The sequence below is a fragment of the Schistocerca americana genome, chromosome 2, assembly GCF_021461395.2.
Source record: "Schistocerca americana isolate TAMUIC-IGC-003095 chromosome 2, iqSchAmer2.1, whole genome shotgun sequence".
Classification (NCBI taxonomy): Eukaryota; Metazoa; Arthropoda; class Insecta; order Orthoptera; family Acrididae; genus Schistocerca; species Schistocerca americana.
In genome coordinates this window covers 549,777,778-549,796,939 of record NC_060120.1, presented here as the reverse complement: position 1 = coordinate 549,796,939, position 19,162 = coordinate 549,777,778, and the positions used below count along the sequence as shown (strand labels likewise).

At 43.6% G+C, this 19,162-nt stretch overlaps 1 protein-coding gene across 1 annotated transcript in view; it reads left to right on the top strand.

The window, feature by feature from the left end:
* LOC124594160 (G-protein coupled receptor GRL101-like) overlaps nucleotides 1-19,162 on the top strand; it is a 356,496-nt gene that overhangs the window by 282,544 nt on the left and 54,790 nt on the right. Inside the window, exon 26 of the mRNA XM_047132516.1 lies at nucleotides 18,116-18,293. Within this exon, the coding sequence (XP_046988472.1) occupies nucleotides 18,116-18,293 (178 nt within the window). The remainder of the gene's footprint in view (nucleotides 1-18,115; nucleotides 18,294-19,162) is intronic.

The following is a 19,162-nucleotide window of genomic DNA, read 5'->3' as shown; positions in this document are numbered from 1 at the left end:
AATTACAATTACAAAATGATCTAGAGAGACTTTCTGTATGATACGAAAAGTGGCGCTAAACAAAGAAAAGTGTGAGGTCACCCACATGGGTACTAAAAGAAATCCGATAAGTTTTGGGTATATAATAAATCGCACAAATCTAACGTCTGTCAATTCGACTAAATACCCAGAAATTACAATTACGAGCAACTTAAACTGGAAAGACCACGTAGATAATACTGTAGAGAAGGCGAAACAAAGACTGCGCTTTGTTGGCAGAAGGCTTAGAAGTTGCGACAAACCCACTAAAGAGACGGCCTACATTACACTTGTCCGTCCTCTGCTGGAATATTCTTACGCGGTGTGGGATACTTACCAGGTAGTATTGACAGAGGACATCGAAAAAGTGCAAAGAAGGGCACCTCGTTTCGTGTTATCGTGCAATAGGGGTGAGAGTGCCACTGATGTGATACCGGAGTTGTGGTGGCATTCACTGAAACAAAGGCGGTTTTCTTTGCGGCGATATCTATTTACGAAATTTCAATCACCAACTTTCTCTTCCGAATGAGAAAATATTTTGTTGACATCCACCTACGTAGGGAGAAATAATCGTCATAATAAAATAAGGGAAATCAGAGCTCAAACCGGAAGATTTAGGTGTTCCTTTTTCCCACGCGACATTCGAGAGTGGAGTGATAGAGAAGTAGTATGAAAATGGTTCGATGAACCCTCTGCCAGGCATTTAAGTGTGAATTGCAGAGTAACCATGCAGATGTAGATGTAGATGGACGATGGGAGATGTGATGATAATGGTTACAACGTCGTCCGCTAACAGATAGCATAGTGACATAGCTACCAGAGCGCCAGCTGTGTTTACCTTTTAATAGGGAAAGCTCAGTGTGATACAAAATTCTGAAATAAGCAGGCGACCATACCAGGGAGATGCACCTGAACTTCCTACAGCTAACTGAGCCAAGTTGGAAAGGGGCCAAATTGTGACCTTATGAGTGGCGGAATTATCCTTCCTAAGAATTTCTACACAAAGTCGACGAGCTGCGTCTGTTGTGCAGCAGTGCTGGTATCAGTGCTCAAGTGAACATTCTCGTATCCGTTGACGAGTCTGTGGATAACGCCCACCAGGGTCGTTGTATTGTAAGGGCAGAAGTGGCAGATCATACAGCAACCACAGCACAGATAAGAGGTCGCGTGAGCCCAGACGTGTAAACTCGAACTGTTGCAAACCGGTTATTAGCAGTCAGACTAAAGGTACGCACACCTCTAGTCCGACTTCCACTCAAGCCACAGTATCGATGTGCACGGCGGGTGCCGCCAGAGGATCATTTGGAAGACTGAATGGCTCGCCTTGGTCTTCAGAAATGAAAGCAGACTCTGCCTGCACGCGAGTGATGGTCGCTTGCGCGTACGGCATAGGCCTGGTGAGCGCTATCTCGTAGTGTTCGTTTGTCCAAGATACACTGGCTCCCTCCCAGGCCTTATGGTCTGGGGTGCTGTAAGCTATAACTCTCGTTCACCTTTGGTGTTTCTCGAACGGTCGCTAACCAGCGCTCGGTAAATGCAGAATGTAGTTAGACCCATTCTTTTGCCGTTCTTGCAACAGTGATGTGATGTGTTGTTCCAACAGGATAATGCTCACCCACACACTGCGTGTGGAAGTCAACGTGCTGTGCGAGACGTGAAGCAAGTTTTCTGTCCAGAGTGATCTCCGGACTTGCCTCCAGTTGAGCATGTACGGGATATGATGGGCGCTAACTGACTTGTTTGACTCGTTAACCAACAGCCCTTACAGAACTACGTGAACAGGTCGAACAGATGTGGCATTACGTATCACAGGACAGTATTCGCTAACTGTCCGGTCGACTGGATGCGAGAGTCAGCGCATGCACTACTGCACATGGAGGCTACATCACGGACTAATGTGGGTGTTTCAGGATGGCTTGGTAGGCTATCTGGTACCGCAGAACAGCTTGTGTTATTGGTCTGTGAGTGTGATCATTACATGTACTCCATGTGGACAGTTGCAACAATAAATCGTGAATGAACTGAAAACCACTAAATCGGTGTACTAATGTTTTTTTCTGGCAGTGTAATCAGCAAAACGTTTCTCTCTTTTTGTCCTTCGTAAAATTCCGTGTAATATTACATCAGAGCTTAGGCATCTTTGAACAATTCAAGCTCATGTAAAATAGTCAGAGACAGCTTTATTCTTGCTTACTAATGCTGATATTATCGGATGCTAGCTATTCACTAAGGTGCAGTGCGTGTTGTAATTATCGTAAGGCTGTGAATCTTGGTAGATATGATAATACGTTAAGGCACAACCTATTTACGCTGGAAACAAATTAATTCCCATTTTAGGCATCAGGCGCTAATCTGGCGCTGTACAGTGAGTGTATGACGGTATCTCATCCACGCTTTCATTGGACAAGCCGTAATGTGAGTGAACAGTATGGATGTCTAGAAGAGGGGCCACGCGTTGTTAGTGAAACTTGTTTTCTGTGAACGGCAGCAATTATGGTGCTGCTCTGAGAGAGCATCGCTGACTGGAAGGTCTGAGGGGAGGCTCTTGTCATTAAGGAAGATAATAATGAAATTCAAAAACACGGGTGAACTTGGTGTGGCACCTAGAAGACGAAGGCATGCTATCTCGTTGTAAATTGTTTAACGACGTTGCTGTTGCTAGTACTAGTGCTCTCGGAGTGCCAAGAGAACTGTCGATCTCATGGTCAATAGTAAGAAACGTTTTACGGTCTATATTATACTGGTACCCATACAAGATTCTGACGGTGCTGTAAATGATACCTCTTTATCCGCAGCAACATTTTGAATTTGCTCTTTGGTTTCTGTCACGGGTCAAAATTGATAATTTGTGGCAGTGCAATATTCTGTAGAGTGACGAGGTTCATTTTCATTACAGAGTGATTGCACTCACCGTATGTGACTCTGTGTTGTGGATTCACGATCACCTTTGTTCTCGGTTCGTTCTTTTAGAAGAGAATACACTCAGGGGGCCTGTCTTGTGTACCATGCCGTCTGCACTTTATCGAGACTTTCCTGCATAGCATGTAATTGCTGCCGTGAATGAGAGAAACTGTGTGTAAACCACTGTTTTCATTCAAGACAGGGCAAAACCTCATGTCGCTCGCCCAGTGGAAGACCTTCTTAATGCTGTCATACACGAACATGTTATCTCGAGAGGTTTTTGCAGATTCATGGTCAGTAAAGTTGCCTAATCTGTACCCATGTGACTTTTGGCTCTGCGAATATCTAAAAGAACGCGTTAACCAAGGAGACGTTCAGCCTCTACCTGATCTCATGTCTACCAACACGTCGCTCAAATGCCACAGGAACTACTGTGAGCAACTGTTGATCACGTCATTTTATGGATGCAGCATCTCCTCCAGGTCTCCGGTGCTCATAATGAAACAATTGTGTAAACTGTGGTTAATAATAAAACCAACATTATGCCTTGATATTCATACCAGGTCTTCAGCCGGAACATAACATCATCTTGACACAACATTTCGGCTCTCCACCTGGCCGCCATCTTCAGGTGCGTAAGCCGTCACACTAACTAGTCGGAATGGAAATCAAACCGTGGCGGCGGCCCCTTTAATTCACCGCCTGTAGGCCCAGAGTTCGCATACGAACGTAATTGCACTCTAGCGCAAAGCACTGCAGCGCACCCGTGGTGAAAACTCGCGGAAACGATAAATCGATATCAAACATTGTTGACCCCTTTTGATGACCGACACAAAGCCCGTCGTTTTGTAATGTCAAACAAAAGAGGATTATTACTTTTACTTAAAGGATATCCCTTATCTATGTTTATATATTTTCAGATAGCCGGGTTTCAATGGCTTCATTCACCACACAGCCCCAATACCGCGACACAGGGGCAACCACTTGTGTCTCATGATACAACATTTTATGGCCTTCAGTAAGACAATGATCCGCAAATGCAGATTTTCCTGGCTGAAATAAACGGGCATGTCGATGGTGCCCCACGTACCGTTACTGGACCGTACGAATCGTCTGTTCACTATAGGCTCTCTCGCAATGGCAGGGAATTTTGTAGGCATCGGGCTTCCTCAAATCGAAATCATTCTTCACCGAACCATGCAGCGGGCTAGTCTTAGCTGGTGGACGGAATACACTTTTAATATCAAATCTCTTTAAAGTTCTTCTTATTTTTGAAGATATGCTTACGCCGGCCGGACTGGCCGCGTGGTTCTAGGCGCTACACTATGGAGCCGAGGGACAGCTACGGTGGCAGGTTCGAATCCTGCCTCGGGCATGGATGTGTGTGATGTCCTTAGGTTCGTTAGGTTTAATTAGTTCTAAGTTCTAGGCGACTGATGACCTCAGAAGTTAAGTCGCATAGTGCTCAAAGCCATTTGAACCATTTGATATGCTTACCGCGAAGGTAGAAGCACTACCAATTAGATTGTGTCCCGTCTGTAAATCACGGCTGATCTGGTTGGCGTGACAAGCATTCTGCTTGAACACTGCTTTGAGATGATCCTATTCTTGTATCAAACTATCTGCATTTGAGATGGCATAAGCTTTTTTACCATTGCATTGACAACGATGGATGACAACTTGATGCATGAAGAGATCGGTCCGTATAGGTGAGGTTACGATAAATATTATGTCCTAACGTCCCATCATCCATCCTGTAGGCCATGACATCTAAAAACGGAAGTTTTCCATCGTGAACTTGATATTGGGATGCAGACAATTGAAATGATAAGTTTATGGCGTGCCCACATGGGAGAGATGCTCTGAATCGTTTCCTAATCAGGCTTCTGACAATATTAGAAACAGGGCTAAAGGGTAATCCTTTAAGTAGAAGCTGGAACCCTGTCGTGTTTGACATAAAAAAACAACGGTCTTTATTACCATCATCAAAAGGTGTCAACAGTGTTTGACATCGATTTTTGGTTTCCCCGTGTTTTCACTACCGGAGCGCTGTTGTACTTTGCTAGACGTTCAGTTCACGTTCGCGCACGTGTGGTGGACCTACAGGCGGTGTATAAAGCAGCCGCCGCTGCGGTTTGATTACAGTTCCGACGAGTTAGTGAGACGGCTTACGGCCAGATGGACGCCGAAATATTTCGTCAAGATGACTTTACGTTCCGGCTGGAGACCCGATATGAATATCATCATCTAGGCGCCGGGAAGGTTTACGGAGCCACAACATTATGCCCTTCTCCATTGTCTGACCTTTTCTGCCCACGTCCCGTTCCTAGGGTCCCGTTCCTAATCCAGTACATATGGAAACATTTCTGTACGTCTTTCTTACTTTCACAACGCCTGATTTGTACCTGGTGGCCAAAGCTGGAACTATTTTTTTCCAGCTCAAACCGGTTCTGCCTTAACATATTAGAATATCTATCATGTTTGGATGTCATAAAATAATTGCATGGTATACCGACTCTGCGTTAACGCATTAGAATATCTACCATGTTTTGCACCTTACAATACCTGCAGTTCACACAGCACCTTTGTAACCAATTGCAATTTATTATAACCACCCCGTAAATCTTAAATTTACTGTTAGTGAATCTAACAGCGAGATCTATTTCAGTGCTTCCCAATAATACCGCGCCTGTACGCACTCCGACGGGAAAATGAACAGCTTTTTCTTCAAGTGCAAATAATTTGTTGCTACAAAAGACATCCTGCATTGCATTAATTCCCGGGAGGGACATGCTCTCCCGACAGATGGCTGTCGAATATGCCGCACTCGATACGGCTTCGATTCATCATATTTCGTGACAACGCCGGGAGTGTAGTTCCATGACGAATCGCAAAGCCACAATACACGCAGTTTGCTGAATAAAACGTTTCCCGTGCTCCTACAGTAATTCGTAGTGGTCAAAAGTAAAAGGAGAGTGTACATGCATGTGCAGATGAAAATACTTTATGCTTTAGGGGTCACTGTAATTCTGTTGTTAATCGTGCAATGTTCCAGTAATCCATTGCATGGTATTTATTTTACACAAAAGTCTTGAAATTGTGCTGGAGAGAAGTTATCTAGTTACTGGGTTATGAACTGCACGAAATATCCTCTATTCCGAATACATAATTCAAGCTTCATGAAATGCTTAACACTTTTTGGAAACCCAGGGTCGCCCTTCTTTCACCGACAAGGAGCAATAACTTGGCAGGCTAATCACTTCTTTGCAGTTAACAGAAGATACATTCGTGCTTACGTAAACAAATAGTCGCTACTGTGAACACACTCTCAGCTCAGGATTATCACTACCTGCAGTATGTTGCGATAAGGGGATGCCATCAGTGGTCCACACTTCTTGTACTCAATAAGTAAACAACTGTTACGTCGTCCCTATGAATGTGAGGAAATGCAACTACGTATACATGCCCTTGTATGCATTTGATGTTACTTTGTTCCAGCGCATATCCATTATTATTTATTTTAAATTATTTCAACCTAGCAACAGCGCCTTATAGTATCTGAACTATCCACTGATTAGTTACTGCGTATTATCTACCAGTGTACCCAACCAAATATTTAATAAATGAGGTCTATACGGCTTTATCATCATATCGCTTATCACTCAAAGATAATTGATTCAAAGCAGAACTACCGCTAGTCAGTGTCTTCCACTGAACTGTAAATTGTATTACGTAATGGTGCAGGGTCCCCTCAGATTATTTATAAACTCCAGGCATTTCATACCTAAAACATAACTAAACCCTTAGGCAACTATGCAATTTTTCTCGACAACGTTTCGCTCTGTTTTATTTCGGTATAGAATAAGAATTTTATTTTCGATTGTATTTCATTTTTCTTTCCAAAAATATTTTAGCATGAAGTATATCTTTCGATATTAATTATCTACTAGATTAAACGTCCTTTGTTTTAAATATTGTTTATCCTTTCCATTTGAAATTCTGATCAGATAAAACCACAAGCTAGCCGTAATTCAAACTTACTGTGGCACTGTTCGCTTAACTACTTGCAGACCAATAATACCTTTGTCTTAATATCTTTCTCCTCGCGAACTATTTTAAGAGTTTAACATACTTTCATTTAATTTCATATAAATCTCTTTTTCATTCCTTAGTCTTTAAAATAGTTTCGTTTGGGAAAAAACTTTCTTTCTCTTTAAATAAAGGTCAGAACGTCTTTATTTTCTTCCTGCGCACCGTAGCTTCATTTAAGTTTTCTCATACATAATAAGTTGACGGTAATGGTCGAGTGCCAGTACAAACGTATCCCCCGGTGAAGCAATTTAACTTTCACAAAAATTACAAAGAGAAAACTTATGTGCCACCTCCACTTTAAGACCTGAAGTTATACAATCAAAGCAAAATTTAAACCTCTCCAGCTGTTGGCAAATCACGAGCCACTATCTGTACCGATGTGAACGGTTACTTACCACTTAAGCAAACTAAAGCAATTACAGTGCAGTAATGTTCCAATGATAAGGCTCCAAGGGATTACTATTTATAGTTACGGGAAAGATCTAGACAGTTTACGGTCAACCGCCACTGTACGACCAATAAATAGTCACATTCCGAAATTCCCCATTGACACTTCAGTATCAAATATAGTAAATTGTGTCACTATGGCTCAAAGTGAAATAACATTCCACTGCTTTATACCAACAAAGCATTGCTACATCATCCCAATGTGTGGAAATCCCACAAATCAGCACAACGAGCACTCGAATGTATTAGAGTGTACTAACCACATAAACCAAATCAATCACTGCAGCACTCATTTCTGGCTTTGCAGCACTGGAGCACTAGTTAGAATCTGCACAATAACCTGGGTCGCTGTGTGACCTCAAATTCAGTTACGACTCCATAATAAATACTTGATTACCGGACAGCCTCCACAATAAAACATTACTCTCGCCAATAAAATCTTCGACCGAGCGAGGTGGCGCAGTGGTTAGCACACTGGACTCGCATTCGGGATGACGACGGTTCAATCCCGCGTCTGGCCATCCTGATTTAGGTTTCCCGTGATTTCCCTAAGTCGCTCCAGGCAAATGCCGGGATGGTTCCTTTGAAAGAGCACGGCCGACTTCCTTCCCCGTGCTTCCCTAATCCTATGAGACCGATGACATCGCTGTTTGGTCTCTTCCCCCAAAACAATCCAATCCAATAAAATCTTCAAGCCCTGTCTTTAGTGTTACATAAACATTATCTGTGTCAATAATAATTCAATGATTCACCCATGGGACCCGCTAGTTAATATTTCACTGGCGGAACTCGCACGGCTGAACAAGACAAGTACCTCGGGTCAGCGGATGTTCCAGTGTGAAGTTGACTTTTCAACACGACTTCTCAACGGTAATTCCCTGTCTGAACTGACTATAGCATCCGCGTCAGATTATTTTGGAACCAATCACACAAAAAAGTAAAGCGATAACACTACTTTTAACAATTAAGTCATTGTTTCAGATGGCTGTTGACTATTGTTCTGTCGTCCGGCTGCGACTATCGTAGCATCTTTGCCGCTCGAACTACTACTGCCGTGCGCTACCGATGTAATTACGCTCCAAGCGTCAGTACAAGTATTTTTTTTCTGCCGTGTGTTTGACAACGTATTAAACACATACATATAAGTAACATTACAGTAAATAACAACTAATATTTAACGCATAATATCGTAAATTTCCTGTACCACACCAATACGTTAAGACGACAAGACTACAGTAACGGCAACAGAATTAAAATATCATCCTTTGACCCGTCACAGACGGTCAAACCACAAGGAAACAAGGTGTTGGATATCCATTTCTGAGCGTAGAAAGTGGAGGTCAGAGGAATGCCCCTTCTGTAAAGCAGGATAGGCGGTGATATGTGGTAGATCAGACGTCAGAGTACTGTGCTGGTGCAGCACAGATGTTTCGTACCACACTGTTCAGAGCGCGTTGTTGAACATGCAGTCCCGCAGCAGACGACCCTTACGTGTTTCCGTGCTGACCCAACAAAAAATGTGTGAATTTCTAGGGGACCAAACTGCTGAGGTCATCGGTCCCTAGACTTACATACTACTTACACTAACTTATGCTAAGAACAACACACAGACTCACACACACACACACAAACACACACACACACACACACACACACACACACACACACACACACACACACACATGCCCGAGGGAGGACTCGAACCTCCGGCGGGAGGGGCCGCGCAATTCGTGACATGGCGCCTCAAACCGTGAGGCCATTCCGCGCGGAGACTGACCCAACAATCTCGTCAATTAAGACTGAAACGTGATACTGTCGTAACAGTCCTTGCTACAGCCTTGTGAGCCTGACCATCACAGCAAAGGAATCAGTGATAACGGAACTTGGCGGTTTTCGTAGCTAACGAGATGAAAGAAGTCAACACAGTCGTAATTAGAGCATCTGACGTTTGTATTTATGGCTTCTCTAGATGTTACCATTGTAATGGTCTTCACTCCGAAGACAAGTTTTATGTCTTCATATCCTAATAACTACTGCAACTTACATGTTTCTGAATATCCTTTCTGTATTCATCTCTGGTTCTCCCTCTACAATTATTTCTCCCCAGATTTCCCTCTAGTACTAAATCGGTGATATCTCGATGTCTCAGAATATTTTCATTAACCGATCCCTTCTTCTAGATATATTGTGTCACAAATTTCTTTTCTGCCCAGCTCTATTCACTACCTGCTCTATTCACAAGCTGCTCTATTAGTTACTTAATCTATTCACCCAATCTTCAGCATTCTTCTGTGGCACCACATTTCAAAAGCTTCTGTTCTTTTCTTATCCAAACTGTTTATCGTTCATGTTTTGTTTGGCTGTAACTGCAAGTTGCGAACACAGCAGTATATGAGATGAATATCATATTTCAACAGTTCAACGACATAGAGGTACTAATGCAAACCCATCAACAAGAAAGGCGTATTCGTAGTATAACAGATCTATGTAACAAAATTTATTATATTCACTCCATCTTTGCTTTGTTAGTCGAAAACGGAGGATCAGTGTGAATAATCTCGTTGAGAAATTATCCTCACAGCCGAACAGTACGGTGTAAAATTCTTTTCACTATTCGTAATTAGTGCTTACGACATTTCATCGGAAATCAACTGCATTGGTAACAGATCGTGCATCAATTATTCCCTACATACAAAATGCTTAAAACTTCAGTTTACTTGCAAAACTGTATTAAAACGAAGACTGATCTATCATTACACAGTCATTAATAGTTGTACAAATAAACCATTAATGATTCCCATTTAAGTAAGAAGTACACATAAGATACGTAAATCAGGATCAATGATGTATTGGGTTCCAAAGTGGACCAGCACGTTATTAAGGAAGCGATCGTAAGTTTTTAGCTCTTCAGCGTATTTTTATAGGACTTTTTACCGCTTTTGGCCAATTCTAACTCCTGTAAAAATGTGCGAACATTTCTATTTTGAATATCCTTTACGTATTATATTTATGAAGAAGGTGAAAGTTTTACTCAGTGCTTATCACTCATCGTCTCCGAATTTGATTACCCCATTAAAGGTTGAAACCATGATTGAAAAGGAGGTGTAAGCTCTTTTTCTCGAAGTTAAAAATTTAAATTCATTCAGTACAGACGTATGATAGCTTCTCTTTGGAAGTCTTAGATATCCATAATGTACCTGAATAGCAGATGTATGTTTTCTCAGGTTTTCTCGGAATGGTGGAGTGAATGTGCTCACCCGAACTGTTGGCTCCATTCTTGTGACCAATACTTTGACGCCCGACACAACAGTCTTTTTCAGGAGCTGTGAGCTTTGTCGTTATATCTGCTTACTGCTTGCAATACAAACACACTGTAAGTATTCGTGGAATCGCGCCGCTTTTCATAACTGAGGTAGACCTGCGCGTCCGCTACGCCCTGTCACGCTCAGATGGATTTTTTTTTTTTTTTTGAGCTCGCTCCATTATTCGGTGAAACGCACATTCTCCCACTCCCAACGTCTCCAAATCTGGTGTACGAAATGCCTCGTGAGAATTTAATAAATTGAGTATGGGCTCACAACCTTTGCTCAAAATGGAACCACACGGTCCCGTCACATTGATGTGATCACCTGTCAGAATCCTGAATAACCATCGTTTACAGTGTGGACGTGCAGAAAGAGAGTCAGGAGGTTCTGGAACGTAGCGAAGAGGATGCAGAGCCATGCCCACTCCACGTGCCGTTGCCAACTGCGCCAGCTTTCGCGGCAGAGGATCCATGGGAAGAACCGCCCGATGGAGGTGGTCCCACAGACTCTCAATTGGGTTAAAACCGGGGAGTCTGGTGGACAGGGGAGTACGGTAAACTCGTCCTGGTGTCCTCTGAACAACGCGCGTACACTGCGACCTGTGTGGTACGTTGCACTGGCCTGTTGGCAGATACCATCGTCCCGAGGAAATTCAAGCTGCGTGCAGCGGGTCACATGGTCCCTAAGAACACATGCATACTTTCGTTGGTCCATTGTGCCTTCTACAGTGACGAAATCACGCAAGAAATGCCACAAATACAATCCACAGAACCTAACGCTTCTTCATCTGGCCTAGATCCCTCCAAAGGTTGTTGCAGGACGGTACACGCCAACCGCCATCTGTCCAATGGAGCATAAAAAGTTCATTTGAAAAGTCGACCTGTCACCCCGTCACTGGACTTCCAGTTACGGTAGTGAAGTGCAAATTCCAGCCTTTGTTGGCGATGAACAGCGGTAGCGCGAATGCATGAACAAGGCATCCGGTGTGGAGACCCATAGACAGAAACGGTCGCTGAACGGTCGTTGAGGAGACACTGTTCATAGCCCCCACGTTTTTCCTATTTGGTCAGTTGCCCAACAGTCGCACGCCTCTTCGCCCGTACACATCATCGCAACCGTTGTTCACCTCTGTGCTTGTGGCCCATGGTGCACTACAGTTGCCTCGGTGCCATTTTGGTTAGCGCTGTTTTGCCATACACAGTTTATTTTAACGACTTTGGCACACTAACAGTTTACAAACGTAACCGTTTCGGGAATGCCGACGATCATACTCCTTTGAATGTCAGATAAACTGCTCTGTTTCCGCATTACGACAACGACCGCACTGTTTACGGCATCCCACCGACACGCTTTACATACCTTCCACTGCGAGTGCCGCCATCTGTAGTCTCTGAGCGGTTATTGCACGTTGGCGTCGAAAATTGGCTGCGGTCACCTTAATGTGACTGTGACGTGAGTAATGAGGGATGAGCACAGCAGTCAATAGCGTATTAGTCCGTATTTTATTGCAGCTCGACAGTACAGTCCTCATCAGTGCGTTTAGTAGCGAATCATAGGGACCCAGAAAGTACGTGTCAGGAAATTTTGTTAAACAACCTGTAACTATCTACGGCTTGAATTGAGCTATGGACAGTTTAAGACCATTTTAACGACTGGTTCTTATACAATCTTGCTGGGTCTGTATGGCTATCTACTTAATGCACTGCAGCTGAAATCTAGCTTGACCTGCAATAAAATACAGATTTATATGCGACTGATTGCTTTGTTCACCCATGATTATAAACTTTTCACAGTAGCTCAACACAACGGTTCCTCATGAAATGCAGCTTGGTTAAAGTGAAACTTCCATTCTATCTTACTAGGTTTTCCGACATTCGGTATTTATTTCCATGTACTGCATACATCTCCTGTCCTCCAAACTTTGCGTTTTGGACTTCAGTAATTCTTTGATCGCATTTATTTTCATGATTGTACCTAAGGCAATTCTGGGCGGCTGCTGAAATGCTTCGTTGTTTTAGTCGAATGTGTCACTGACATTCCTCGCCCTTTTCCTCGATTATTCTACTTGTCAGCACTGCGTAAGACATGAAACTATCGCATGCAATTTTGGACACCTAGACCCGTCTTTACCGCTACGAAGAAGACCTTTTACGTTTTTCACTGGAGTAAAATCAACGGTTTTCTTTTGATACTTAAACAGTTCCTATTATAAATCTAATCACTGATTCTACATTTGTCTTAGACACAAAAAATTTTGTTTCTCTTCATTTAACTCTTTATGAAGCCTTTCGTGTTATCGCATCATCAGACCTGTGGCATAATGATACATTATAAGACGATGTAGAATGCGTGCCTATGAATGAAGCAGTGAAGCTCACTAACATTCCTGTCACATCGATACATAGCATCTTGTCATTTACAGTGATTCCATTACAGCTTCATTGGCAAAACTGTCTCAGGCGGTATTACATGTAGTAAGGTAAACAATCTTGGCACTATGCGGCGTTGCTCACAGTATCAAAATGCTTGTGGTAATAGATACATATGTGACATGTCACTAGTTATTACAAGTCCATGTACACCTACATCTACACGTACATACATACTGTGCAAGCCACTGTGTGATGAACGCCGGGGAAACCCTGTACCGCTACTGCACACTTCCCTTCCTATTCCGTACGCGAACAGAGCGATGAAAAAACGACTGTCTGTAAGCCTCTGTTCGAGGCATAATTTCTCTGGTTTTGCGTTTGCGGACTCCACGCGAAATGTACGTTGGCCGCAGAAGACCTGCAGTCAGCCTCAACTGATGGCTCTCCAAACTTCCGCAATAGCTCCTCGCGAAAGGACTGTTGTCTTACCTCCAGACCGAGCGAGGTGGCGCAGTGGTTCGACACTGGACTCGCATTCGGGAGGACGACTGTTCAATCCCGCGTCCGGCCATCCTGATTTAGGTTTTCCGTGATTTCCCTAAATCGCTCCAGGCAAATGCCGGGATGGTTCCTTTCAAAGGGCACGGCCGACTTCCTTCCCCGTCCTTCCCTAACCCGATGCGACCGATGACCTCGCTGTCTGCTCTCCTTCCCCGAAACAACCAACCAACCATCTTACCTCCAGAGATTCCCATATGAGCTCACGAAGCGTCTCCGTAATACTTGCGTGTTGACCAAACCTTCTGGTAACAAATCTAGAAGCACGCCACTGTATTGCTTCTAAGTTCTTCTTTAGTCTAACTTGGTGGGAATCCCAAACAGTCAAGCAGCATTCAACAATGAGTCGCACTAGCGTTGCATACGCCGTCTCCTTTACAGATGAGCTACACATTCCCTTAAATCTCCCCGCAAAACGAAGTCGAGCATTCACCTTCCAGTCTATCAGCTTGACATGCTCATTCCATTTAACATCGCTTTGCGTCATCCCCAGACTGATTCAAGCTGCACATTGCTAATGTTCTGTTCGAACATTACAGTATAGTTTTTCCTACTCATTCGCAATAACTTACATATTTCTACCTTTACAACAGGGTGCCATTCATCACAACTAGAAATTCCATTTAAGTCGTCTTGTGTCACTCAAGCACGACACCTTGCCGTAAACGACGGCTTCGTCAGAAAACGTCCGTAAATTGGTGTTCACGCAATCCACCAGATTATTTATGTATACAGGGAACAAGAGCGATCCTGACACACTTTTCTGGGGCACTCCTGACGGTACCCTTGTCTCTGGCGAACATTCGCCGTCGAAGACAACGTGCTGGGTTCTAGTACTTGAAAACTCTTCGAGCCAATCATGTATCTGGGAAACTGTTCTGCATGCTCGGACCTTGCTCGACAGTTTGCTGTGAGACACCGTGTAAAGCGCTTCCGGAAATATAGGAACATGAAATCCATCTTTTGCCCTCTAGCCGTGGTATGTAGGACATCATGTGAGAAAAGAACAAGCTGAGATTCACATGAGCACTGCTTTCTGATTCCGTTCTGATTTGTGGACAGAGCTCAAGGGAATTTGTTATGTTTGAACTCAGAATGTACTGAAGAAGTCTGCAGCAACCCGATCTTAGGCATACTGGTCTGTAGTTATGCGGGTCTGTTCTTTTACCTTTCTTATACACAGGAGCTATCGGCGCTCTTTTCTAGTTGCTTAAGACTTTTCCGTGGATCGCAATAAATGCCGCATAAGTAAGGGACCAGTGCCCATATTGCGCTCTCTATAAAACGGATTTGGGATTCCATTACGACTTGGCGGCTTATTTGTTTTCAACCCTTTCTGATTCTTCTCTACGCCAGAGGTTCCTATTTCTTATGTGTCCTCCGCGCGAGGTCTGTGCGACAATCAAACGAAGGTATGTTTTTACGGTCCTCTTGTATGAATGATATCTTAAACGGGAAATTAGAACTTTAGTGTGTGTTTTTTTTTCTTTTGCTGTCTTCTATTAGCTTACCAGGCTGGGTAACGAGTGACTGGTTCAAAGCCTTCGACCCGCTTAGTGATTTTGCGTATGACTAGAATTTTCTCGGTTTCTCGACAAGACCTTTCGTTAAGATATGACGGTGGAAATTGTATGTTTTACGCATCTTCTTACGAACGGAACGAATCTCTCATAACTTTTGCCTGTCGACTTATTGTTTAACATCAGTTATGTAAAATAAATAAATCAGTGAGTAAATAATGTACCACGTGAACCATAACATACAAATGCTATTAACGTATGTTTCATCAAATTATAAAATTAGAAACCATTAACGCACTTAAAAAGTAGAAGTGCGAGAATAGGGTTGTTATTGGAATTACGAGTCGGCTACAGAAATGAAAGTCAGCAAAGTTACGTTATACACTGAAACAGTAAAATGAAGTACAAATATATTACTAACAAGGAACTAGACAGATTGCGTTAATTCCTCAATGCACCCACCTGCCCCCACTCTTCACTTCCCCCCTTCCCCAAACAGCCTCCGTTTATCCGTCAAGGGTGGTGATGTTACAGATGAAATACGATCACCAAACCAAACCAAACAGTTGACATGTTTTCAAAAGTAGGATCAAGTGTTCTTTTAATGTTTTTTTCGGTAATATATAGTTCCTCAGCTTAGTACCTATTATATAACTCTGCAGCTATATGTACATTTAATATCTTTTGGAGTTTACTAATCACGCTGTCTTCTCCATTATTGGATATTTTATTCGACCTCATTGTGAATGTTACCCTATACCTTGTTTTGCACTGTTATGAGTCCTTAACCTTGCAGTCTTAACTGACGTACACTGTATATTGCCATTTCTTGCACTATTATGTGTAATTTGTGGTGTGTCGGTTTGGACCCTTTATATTTTGTACTGTAGTTTTATTAATTTTATATTTTGTAATATAGTTTTAATAATTTTATTTCTTGAAGATTTCTTTAACCCTTTTTATTATTTTTACTTCTTGACTTTTGCGTTGTACATCGCATGTCTTGCTTTTGTTGTTTGCACTGTACTGAGCGTATATTATGTGATGTCATGCATCAGTAAGGTGGTTTTAATGCTATCAGCAGCGGTGCGAACAAGGCGTCCCACTGCGCTTCCCGCGACATTTTGTTGGCTGGACTTGCTGGACTTCCACGACATGCGGCAATGTGGGCACTTACAAGGGAAGCTACACTGAAGAGCCAAAGAAACTGTTACAACTGCTATTATCGTGTAGGGCCCTGCAGGGCTGTTCATAAATCCGTAAGAGTACGAGGGGTTGGAGATCTCTTCTGAACAGCACGTTGCAAGGCATCCCAGATATGCTCAATAATATTCATGTCTCGGGAGTTTGGTGGGCAGCGGAATTGTTTAAACTCAGAACAGTGTTCCTGGAGACACATTGTAGCAATTCTGGACGTGTTGGGTGTACCATTGCCTTGCTGGAATTGTCCAAGTCCGTCTGAATGCACAATGTACATGGACGGAAGCATGTGCTCAGACAGGATGCTTACATAATCGTAACTGCCAGAGTCGTATTTAGTCGTATGTCACTCCAACTATACACATCCCACACTATTACAGAACCTCAGCACATGCTTCAACAGTCCCTTGCTGACATGCAGTGTCTATGGATCCATGAGGTTGTCTTCATACCCGTATACGATACAATTGGAAACGAGACTCGTCCGACCAGGCAACATGTTTCCAGTCTGATGTCGGTTTTGACGGGCCCAGGCGACGTGTAGAGCTTTGTGTCGTGCAGACATCAAGAGTACGCGACTGGGCCTTTGGCTCCGAGAGCACATATCGATTATTTTTCGGTGAATGATTTGCACGCTGACACTTGTTCATGGTCCAGCATTGAAATCTGCAGCAATCTGCCGAGGGGTTGCACTTCTGTCACGCTGAACGATTCTCTTCAGTCGTTGTTGGCCAGATCTTGTTGCGCCCAGAGATGTCGGATATTTGATGTTTTACCGGATTTCTGATATTCACGGTACACTCGTGATGTGGTCGTACGGGAAAATCACCAATTGATCGCTACCTCTGAGATGCTGTGTCCCATCAATCGTGCGCCGGCTGTAGCACCACGTTCAAACTCAGTTAAATCTTGATAACCCTGCATTGTAGCAGCAGTAAGCAATCTAACAACTGCGCCAGACATTTTTTGTCTTACACAGGCGTTGCCGACCTCAACACCGTATTCTGGTTGGTATAATATCTCTGTATTTGAATACGGATGACTGTACCAGTTTCTTTGGCGCTTCAATGTACTTTCGAGCTTGACAAATTGGCATTCTACGGCATTTATGGATTAATTTTAATTTCTTAAGCCCATACGGAATGTCTAGTCGTTCACAGTTGGTTCGTAGGTTACATTAGGTTGGCAAGAGTGGCTATTTGATGTTACATACATGGTTTTTTTTCAGCTAGGCCCCGTTCACCGAATAAGATACTTGTTGACTCAGAGAGCTTCTTCATGCCTCACTCGCACGCGATCTCGCATGCTAGTCTATAAATTTCCTGGATCTTTCACATGACTGGTACTACTTTCTCGTACGAAATTAGGATTTTACCCGATGTTCACATCTGTATGGGTCCTTTTCATGGTTAACTGATTTTATGAAGGATCCCTCTTAGTTTTCCTCGTTTTTTGTACCGCCTGACGGCATGATTTACATCGGGAAATCCAGTTCTTGTGCTCGATTTTATCTAAATAAAGGATTTGTCAAGTACAATCGGAGCAGATTTATTCGTCAAGAAAAAATTTAGAAACAGTTGTGGATGTCCCGCAAAGGATATATTACGCAAAATAAGCTGTAGGGATGAGGAGTGTGTACTAGGATGCTGAGGTTTTCCAGTGCTGGGTCGTGGTTGAGTGAGGTGTGTGGTGGGGGTGGCAGGTGTTCGCCTGGGTGGCGGTGTTCGTGCTGCCGCTGAACGCGGCGGTCAACCCGGTGCTGTACACCATCTCGACGGCGCCCTTCCTGACGCCGGCCCGGCGCGGCCTGCGAGCCTTCAAGCGCTCCTGGAAGCTGTCGCTCACCGCAGACCAGAGGAGGACCTTCTCTTCTTCGCTGGGTGAGTCACCGAACTGTTGCTCATTGTCTTTTCACTAACAGACTGCCACTCTATGAGAAACGCAGCAAGTCAGTGACAAGCAACTTTTCCAATAAAGACAACTAAAGCAAAACGTAAATTATAAGCTTACTGAATAAAATATACAGCCTTCAAAAAAAGCGAAGCGCCCATGAGAGGACGAGGCAACGAAATGAAATTTCGCGGCTTGAGAGGCTGTGTGACTTTATTTCAGTGATCGGAAACTTTGCAGTACCAGCCCACTTATAAAGACGTTTCACCGTCCCTGTCGTGGATGGATGCAGTGATACGGTTGAGAAGGGTGCCATAAAGTCCTTGTATCCCGTTCCAAGGCAAAATGGTCCACAAGTACTGTAAACTGTCCTTCACATTCCGCATACTGGCACTGGAAAGGAGCTGATGTCGGAGCTGGTACCATACATGTTATATAGGGGAGAGATCTGTGTTCCTGTTGGCCACGGGAGTACCTCAACATCACGCGGAAATTTCATGGACACGCGTGCACCAGTTCAGAGCGCTGTCGTACTACAAAAGGCACTACGGTATTGTTGAATAGAAGGTAAAAAAGTCACGAGCGTGAAGCATGCCTGTGGTGTGCGTCAGAGTTCCCTAATCGCTACTAGTCGTGACCTGAAATCATACCCGATAGCTCCCCACACCATGACACCGGGAGTGACACCTCTCTGCCTCTCCGAAACATCGGAAAAGTGAGATCCCTCCCCAGGTCGCTGCCATACTCGTCGATGATGGTCACTTATGATAGTTCAGAATTAGGGTTCATGGATGAAAACAGTGCCGCCACCTGGGCAGGACGGTAATCCCATAATCCGGCTGCTGCTTGTCTGCGACCT